Raw genomic sequence first — 9,434 nt, forward strand, 5'->3', positions numbered from 1 at the left:
CTAAACTGAGATGGTGAGGTAACCCCTGACCCCTGACCTAACTATACTGAGATGGTGAGGTAACCCCTGACCCCTGACCTAACTAAACTGAGATGGAGAGGTAACCCCTGACCCCTGACCTAACTAAACTGAGATGGTGAGGTAACCCCTGACCCCTGACCTAACTAAACTGAGATGGTGAGGTAACCCCTGACCCCTGACCTAACTAAACTGAGATGGTGAGGTAACCCCTGACCCCTATCCTAACTAAACTGAGATGGAGAGGTAACCCCTGACCTAACTAAACTGAGATGGTGAGGTAACCCCTGACCCCTGACCTAACTAAACTGAGATGGTGAGGTAACCCCTGACCCCTGACCTAACTAAACTGAGATGGTGAGGTAACCCCTGACCCCTATCCTAACTAAACTGAGATGGAGAGGTAACCCCTGACCTAACTAAACTGAGATGGTGAGGTAACCCCTGACCCCTGACCTAACTATACTGAGATGGTGAGGTGACCCCTGACCCCTATCCTACATTTTGTAACATTACAGCCTTTTTCTAAAATGTATTAAATTGTTTTTTCCCCTCATCAATCTACAAACAATACCCGATATCACATTTACATAAGTATTCAGACCCTTTACTCAGTACTTTGTTGAAACACCTTTTGCAGCGTTTACAGCCTCACGTCTTCTTTTGTATGACGCTACAAGCTTGGCACACCTGTATTTGGGGAGTTTCTCCCATTCTTCTCTGCAGATCCTCTCAAGATCTGTCAGGTTGGATGGGAAGTATCGCTGCACAGTATCGCTGGTTTTCATAAAGGATATCTCTGTACTTTGCTCTGTTCATCTTTCCCTCAATCTTGACTAGTCTCCCAGTTGCTGACGCTGAAAAACATCCCCACCACCATGCTTCACCGTAGGAATTTTGCCAGGTTTCCTCCAGGCGTGACGCTTGTCATTCAGGCCAAAGAGTTCACTCTTGGTTTCATCAGACCAGAGAATCTTGTTTCTCATGGTCTGAGAATCCTTTAGGTTCGTTTTGGCAAATTCCAAGCTGCCTGTCATGTGCCTTTTACTGAGGAGTGGCTTCCGTCTGGTCACTCTAAAATAAAGAAGAAGTTACAGGTCTGTGAGAGCCGGAAATCTTGCTTGTTTGTAGGTGACCAAAAATCATTTACAACATTAACAATGTTGTATTTCTGATCAATTTGATGTTATTTTAATGGACAATAAATGTGGAGATTTCTAAGTGACCCCAAACCTTTGAACGGTAGTATATAAACTCAGCAAAAAAAGAAACGTCCCTTTTTCAGGACCCTGTCTTTCAAAGATAAGTAGTTAAAATCCAAATAACTTCAAAGATCTTCATTGTGAAGGGTTTAAACACTGTTTCCCATTGCTTGTTCAATGAACCATAAACGATTCATGAACATGCACCTGTGGAACGGTCATTAAGACACCAACAGCCTACAGACGGAAGGCAATTAAGGTCACAATTATGAAAACTTAGCACACTAAAGAGGCCTTTCTACTGACTCTGAAAAACACCAAAAGAAAGATGCCCAGGGTTACACCGAGGCCTGTATTCTGGAGCGGGATCGATTTGGAGATGGAGGGTCCGTCATGGTCTGGGGCGGTGTGTCACAGCATAATCGGACTGAGCTTGTTGTCATTGCAGGCAATCTCAATGCTGTGCGTTACAGGGAAGAAATCCTCCTCCCTCATGTGGTACCCTTCCTGCAGGCTCATCCTGACATGACCCTCCAGCATGACATTGCCACTAGCCATACTGCTCGTTCTGTGCATGATTTCCTGCAAGACAGGAATGTCAGTGTTCTGCCATGGCCAGTGAAGAGCCCGGATCTCAATCCCATTGAGCACATCTGGGACCTGTTGGATCGGAGGGTGAGGGTTAGGGCCAGTCAATAATCCACCCAGTTTCCCTCCATCAAAATGCATGGAAAATGAATCCCAAACGTTACTAATAACTTTTCCAAACAAGTCAAACAACATTTATAATCAAAACTTAGGTACCCTACAACATTATAAACAATCAAATTTAAGACAGAGAATCATTATTGTCTTTACCGGAGAAAAATACCAAAGAAAAAATGGGAGCCACCTAGAAAAACTACAATTTCTGGCCCATTTTTCCAAAAACCATTGACTGTTTACATCTAGTGGAAGCCCTAGGAACTACAATCTGGGAGGATTTCACCTTATAATAAAAGTGACAGCCATTGAAAACAGTGGTAGGCTGAATTATTTTGGCGGGGGTGGTTTGTCCTCTGGGTTTTTCCTGCCATATCAGTTATGTTATACTCAGAGACATAATTTTAACAGAAACTAGAGTGTTTTCTATCCAAATCTACCAATTATATGCATATCCTAGCTTCTGGGCCTGAGTAGCAGGCAGTTTACTTTGGGCACACTTTTCATCTGGACGTGAAAATACTGCCTCCTACCCAAGAGAGGTTAAATACTTGCTTTGTATACCCATTCTTGCCTAAATTAGCATTTTAACATCTTTCCTACCTTACCGGCTACCGATGTTATTCTTCTGTGAGCTGCTCCATGCCAAAAATGCACACTGACGCCTGCTAAAACAAGGCTATGTGTGCGGTGCGCATGTGAATATAAACTCAGCAAAAAAAGAAACATCCCCTTTTCAGGACCCTGTTTTTCAAAGATAATTAGTAAAGATCCAAATAACTAAACAGATCTTCATTGTGAAGGGTTTAAACACTGTTTCCCATGCTTGTTCAATTAACCATAAACAATCATTAAACAGTTAATGAACATGCACCTGTGGAACGGTCGTTAAGACACTAACAGCTTACAGACGTTAGGCAATTAAGGTAACAGTTATGAAAACTTACGACAATAAAGAGGTCTTTCTACTGACTCTGAAAACACCAAAAGAATGATGCCCAGGGTCCCTGCTCATCTGCGTGAACGTGCCTTAGGCATACTGCAAGGAGGCATGAGGACTGCAGATGTGGCCAGGGCAATAAATGGCTATGTCCGTACTGTGAGACACCTAAGGCAGCGCTACAGGGAAACAGGATGGACAACTGATTGTTCTCGCAGTGGCAGACCACGTGTAACAACACCTGCACAGGATTGATACATCTGAACATCACACCTGCGGGACAGGTACAAGATGGCAACAACCACTGCCCGAGTTACACCAGGAACGCACAATCCCTCCATCAGTGCTCAGACTGTCCGCAATAGGCTGAGCAAGGCTGGACTGAGGACTTGTGTGCCTGTTGTATGGCAGGTCCTCACCAGACATCACCGGCAACAATGATGCCAATGGGCACAAACCCACCGTCGCTGGACCAGACAGGACTTGCAAAAAGTGCTCTTCACTGACGAGTCACGGTTTTGTCTCGCCTGGGGTGATGGTCGGATTCGCGTTTATCATAGAAGGAATGAGCGTTACACCGAGGCCTGTATTCTGGAGCAGGATCGATTTGGATGTGGAGGGTCCGTCATAGTTTGGGGCGGTGTGTCACAGCATCATCGGACTGAGCTTGCAAGCAATCTCAATGCTGTGTGTTACAGGGAAGACATCCTCCTCCCTCATGTGGTACCCTTCCGGCAGGCTCATGCTGGCATGACCCTCCAGACAATTCCACCAGCCATACTGCTCGTTCAGTGCGCGATTTCCTGCAAGACAGGAATGTCAGTGTTCTGCCATGGCCAGCGAAGAGCCCGGATCTCAATCAAATAGAGTACGTCTGGGACCTGTTGGATCGGAGGGTGAGGGCTAGGGCCATTCCCCCCAGAAATGTCTGGGAACTTGCAGGTGCCTTGATGGAAGAGTGGGGTAACATCTCACAGCAAGAACTGGCCAATCTGGTGCAGTCCATGAGGAAGAGATGCACTGCAGTACTTAATGCAGCTGGTGGCCACACCAGATACTGACTGTTACTTTTGATTTTGAACCCCCCCCCCCTTTGTTCAGGGACACATGATTCAATTTCTGTTAGTCACATGTCTGTGGAACTTGTTCAGTTTATGTCTCAGTTGTTGAATCTTGTTATGTTTACACAAATATTTACACATGTTAAGTTTGCTGAAAATAAAAGCAGTTGACAGTGAGAGGACGTTTGTTTTTTGGCTGAGTTTATATATATACACACACAATTTTGTGAACTGTTACAAATTAGCGGATTCAGCTTCAGATTTTTTTATATAGACTCGTTGCACACGTATATAGAATTGAGCACACAGCCTTGCAATCTCCATAGACAAGCATTGTCAGTAGAATGGCCTTACTAAAGAGCTCAGTGACTTTCAACATGGTCCCATCATGGGATGCCATCTTTCCAACAAGCCAGTTCATCACATTTCTGCCCTGCTAGAACTGTCCTGGTCAACTGTAAGTTACCTTATTTTTTATGTGGAAATGTGTAGGAGCAACAACAGCTCAGCCGCAAAGGGGTAGGCCACACAAGCTCACAGAACGAGAACTTTGAGTGCTGAAATGCACAGCGCGTAAAAATCGTCTGTCCTTGGTTGCAACAATCACTTTCTAGTTCCAAACTGTCTCTGGAAGCAATGCCAACACAAGAACTGTTCGTTGGGAGCTTCATGAAATGAGTTTCCATGGCCGAGCAGCCCCACACAAGCCTAAGATCAACATGCGCATAGCTAAGGTCTACTGTCTCTACTCTAGTTATATTATCTCTACTCTAGTTATAATGTCTCTACTCTAGTTCTACTTCTCTACTCTAGTTCTATTATCTGTACTCTACTTCTGCGGACTCTTCTCTAGACCTACTGTTTCTACTCTAGTTATATTATCTCTACTCTAGTTATAATGTCTCTACTCTAGTTCTACTTCTCTACTCTAGTTCTATTATCTGTACTCTACTTCTGCGGACTCTTCTCTAGACCTACTGTTTCTACTCTAGTTTTTCTGTCTCTAATCTAGTTCTATTATCGTTACTCGAGTTCTATTCTCTCTACGTTAGTTCTACTGTCTCTACTCTACTTATACTATCTCTTCTCGTTCTTTTATCTCTACTCTAGCTCTACTGTATCTACTTTAGTTAAACTGTCTCTACTTTAGTTCTACTGTCTCTACTTTAGTTCTACTGTCTCTACTCTAGTTATAGTGTCTCTTCTCTAGTTCTACTGTCTCTACTCTAGGTCTACTGTCTCTACTTTAGTTAAACTGTCTCTACTTTAGTTCTACTGTCTCTACTTTAGTTCTACTGTCTCTACTCTAGTTATAGTGTCTCTTCTCTAGGTCTACTGTCTCTACTCTAGGTCTACTGTCTCTACTTTAGTTCTACTGTCTCTACTTTAGTTCTACTGTCTCTACTCTAGTTATAGTGTCTCTTTTCTAGGTCTACTGTCTCTACTCTAGGTCTACTGTCTCTACTTTAGTTCTACTGTCTCTACTTTAGTTCTACTGTCTCTACTCTAGTTATAGTGTCTCTTCTCTAGGTCTACTGTCTCTACTCTAGGTCTACTGTCTCTACTTTAGTTCAACTGTCTCTACTTTAGTTCTACTGTCTCTACTTTAGTTCAACTGTCTCTACTTTAGTTCTACTGTCTCTACTTTAGTTCTACTGTCTCTACTCTAGGTCTACTATATCTACTGTAGTTCTATTGTCTAGTTCTGCTGACTACTCTAGATCTACTATCTCTACTTCTACTGTCTCTGTTTTAGTTCTACTGTATCTATTCTAGATCTCCTGTCTCTACTCTAGTTATACCGTCTCTACTCTAGTCATCCTATCTTTATTTCTACTGTCTTTTGTTTTTCTACTTTAGTTATATTATATCTAGCTCTACTATCTCTACGGTAGCTCTACTATGGTTCTACTGTCTCTATTATACTAGCTGTTTTTCAGTTCTACTATCTCTAATACAGTTATACTGTCTCTACTTTATTTCTACTATCTCTAATACAGTTATACTGTCTCTACTGTAATTCTACTATCTCTACTTTAGTTCTACTATGTACTGTAGTTATACTGTCTCTACTGTAGTTCTACTATAGTTATACTATCTCTACTTTAGTTATACTGTCTCTACTGTAGTTCTACTATCTCTACTTTAGTTCTACTATCTCTACTGTAGTTATACTGTCTCTACTGTAGTTCTACTATCTCTACTTTAGTTCTACTATCTCTAATACAGTTATACTGTCTCTACTGTAGTTATACTATCTCTACTTTAGTTATACTATCTCTAATACAGTTATACTGTCTCTACTGTAGTTCCACTATCTCTACTGTAGTTATACTATCTCTAATACAGTTATACTGTCTCTATTGTAGTTCTACTATCTCTACTTTAGTTCTACTATCGCTACTGTAGTTCTACTATCTCTACTTTAGTTCTACTATCTCTACTTTAGTTATACTATCTCTAATACAGTTATACTGTCTACTGTAGTTCTGCTATCTGTATTGTAGTTATACAGTCTCTACTGTAGTTTTACTATCTCTACTTTAGTTCTACTATCTCCAATACAGTTATACTATTTCAATTAATTTTATATTTTGTAACCTCTGACCTCTTACCTCTGCAGGGTTTTTGGGTTCCCGGTCCACTACACAGATGTGTCCAACATGAGTCGTCTCTCCAGACAGCGTCTGTTGGGGCGGTCCTGGAGCGTTCCAGTCATACGACACCTCTTCGCCCCACTCAAAGAGTACTTCGCCTGCAACTAATACACACACACACATACACAAACACACACACACACACCTCAACTGAAAGAGTTCTCAGCCTGGAGCCCCGCCCATGACCCACCGGCCGATGCCCAACCAGAAAGGTTCCAGCCCCGCCCCGGTGTTAACCAATCACAAGCCAGGATACACCCCAACCCTGGTGCTAACCAATCACAAACTATACCTGTTATCCAGCCACAAAACAATACTCCGACAACATGGACTGTCTATCTTCCAGTCTCTCTGTCACTCACACCTCAGATTCCATGGTGCTAGTCGACAAAGGTGCTTCAACACTCAGTGGTGCTTAATCTCCTCTACATCTCCCTCCTGTTAATCAAATCTATGGTGCTACACACACACACACACACACACACACACACACACACACACACACACACACATGTCACTACCAGGTCTTTGTTCAGTAGTTTCATTAGTTTGCAGTGTTTCTTTCTCTTCAGGTAGCAGCTTGTTTTCTACTGCCTCTTAAGTGCAGCGTAGCAGAGGGGTTAGAGGTCAGGGGTTAGAGGTCAGTGTTCTACAGTTAAGTGTTGTGGAGGTAGTTCAGCATGACGAGTAACTTGCCTGAGACCTGAGGACTCAGGTTAGTGCCCAGAGAGAGCCTAGTCTTTATTTCAGTGGGCTAACATGGTCTCGTGGCGCACAGACAATCCAGGTTTACACAGCAGTCAGTCACACTAGTGGGTTACACAGTTTACTGCACACACACACACACACGCACACACATACACACACACACAGTTGTGATGAGCTGTTTCCAACCCTGTGCTCCGTCATGCGCAAACACAGCTGTCTCCCATGGTGCTCGCTTACGGTAACATGGTTACTATGGGTTACCATCAATTACTATCTGTCAGTATAGTGAGTGGTCTGTTGTACTGTAGGGGGAGGGGCTTGGGGGCAGGGGGTGGGATGTTTATTTGTTGTTTGATGTGATTTACTGGTGGTTATTTGATTGACAGGTGATAAGTCAACGAGGGTATCACCCTTTGAGAGTTTTAACAGGGTGGAGTCTGAGCAGGCTGTCACACACAGACATGCACGCTCCTCTCACGGGTGTAATGAAATGTGTTTTGAAGAGGAAGGACCGGTGATGTTTCAAAAGGTGCTCAAATAAAAAAAAAATAGAATATATCAGATCTATAGTTAGAATAAGGTTGTCTTTCCAATGGCTGTATTTAGTTGTGGTAGAGAGTCAAAGGCAATATTATGTACTCTTGTATCTTGTATGCAGAATAACTAAAGCAGAATAACTAAAGGCATTTTAACTTTGTACTTGAACTTGTAATGAATAAAGGATTCATGTTTTAGCCTAGAGATAATGTCTGGCACACTGATCGTGTATTATGGTACATATACCTTCCTCCTCCCCAGCAAACCGGGAACATTCCCAGAACGTTAGCTCAGATTCCCATTAAGTTCTAGTTAGGGTTTTATGTAACATTAGGATGATATCATATATTTATTTATCAAATGTGTTTTAAGAGGACATTCCAAGGATATTTCATGTAACATTTAACAACCACAATAGAACATTCCCCAAAAGTTTGTATGTTTGTATAAAACATTTGCATGATGTTGCTAGAACGTTCCTATAAACATATGTAATGTGTTCTTTAAAAGGTTCCCAGAATGTTTCCTTAGGTTGTGGGAACAGTCTGGTGGGAACATCACAATATATATGTTCCAAAACTGTCCCGTTGTGTTGCTGATTCTACAACTTTTCTTTTACAGTGCCAAAAACATTCACCTGGTGTTACAAGAACGTTCCCAGAACACATTTAGTCTGTTCTTTAATGGTTCCCAGAATGTTTCATTGGGTTGTGGGAACAGTCTGGTGGGAACATTGTAATAATCAGCTTGGATTGTAAACTATGCTACCATATAAAATAAATACTGTTTTCCTATGAGAATGACTGAAGCAAAACAGACAAAATTAATAAAGTGAGAAAAATAATCATATATTATATTAAAAGTGTATAAATTCACAAAACCAATTAAATTAGCCCCAAATAAATGTCAGAATGTCCAAGTCCCAAAACCAGCAGAAATGGTCCCAAAGCAGCCTAGTGGTTAGAGCGTTGGACTAGTAACTGAAAGTCTGCAAGATCGAGTCCCTGAGCTGACAAGATAAACATCTGTCGTTCTGCCGCTGAACAAGGCAGTTAACCCACTGTTCCAAGGCCGTCATTGAAAATAATAATTTGTTCTTAACTGACTTGTCGAGTTAAATGAAGGTAAAGTAATAATTAGTTCTTAACTGACTTGTCTAGTTAAATAAAGGTAAAGTAATAATTAGTTCTTAACTGACTTGTCTAGTTAAATAAGGTAAAGTAATAATTAGTTCTTAACTGACTTGTCTAGTTAAATAAGGTAAAGTAATAATTAGTTCTTAACTGACTTGTCTAGTTAAATAAGGTAAAGTAATAATTAGTTCTTAACTGACTTGTCTAGTTAAATAAGGTAAAGTGATAATTAGTTCTTAACTGACTTGTGTAGTTAAATTAAGGTATAAAAATGCTAAAATATGTGACCCACCACCTGGATGAAGTATGAAGCAAAATCTTCTTTTTTTTTACATTGAATAAAAGTAGAGACTCAGAGCTACAACATTGTATATCATGCTATATAGTTGAGGAACAATTGAAATGTAATTCTGCTTTGAAAGTTGTTCCTTAAATAAGAATTTGTTCTTAACTGAATTGCCTAGTTAATTAAAGGT

At 41.2% G+C, this 9,434-nt stretch overlaps 1 protein-coding gene across 3 annotated transcripts in view; it reads left to right on the forward strand.

Moving 5' to 3' along the window:
• Nucleotides 1-8,622, forward strand: part of LOC109881379 (DNA (cytosine-5)-methyltransferase 3A) — a 94,075-nt gene extending 85,453 nt beyond the window's left edge. For all 3 annotated transcript variants that reach the window (XM_031836705.1, XM_031836707.1, XM_031836706.1), the window contains one exon: nt 6,547-8,622. In XM_031836705.1, the coding sequence (XP_031692565.1) occupies nt 6,547-6,688 (142 nt within the window). In that variant the 3' untranslated portion in view covers nt 6,689-8,622. The remainder of the gene's footprint in view (nt 1-6,546) is intronic.
• The last annotated feature ends 812 nt before the right edge of the window (nt 8,623-9,434 follow it).

The sequence above is a fragment of the Oncorhynchus kisutch genome, linkage group LG12, assembly GCF_002021735.2.
Source record: "Oncorhynchus kisutch isolate 150728-3 linkage group LG12, Okis_V2, whole genome shotgun sequence".
Classification (NCBI taxonomy): Eukaryota; Metazoa; Chordata; class Actinopteri; order Salmoniformes; family Salmonidae; genus Oncorhynchus; species Oncorhynchus kisutch.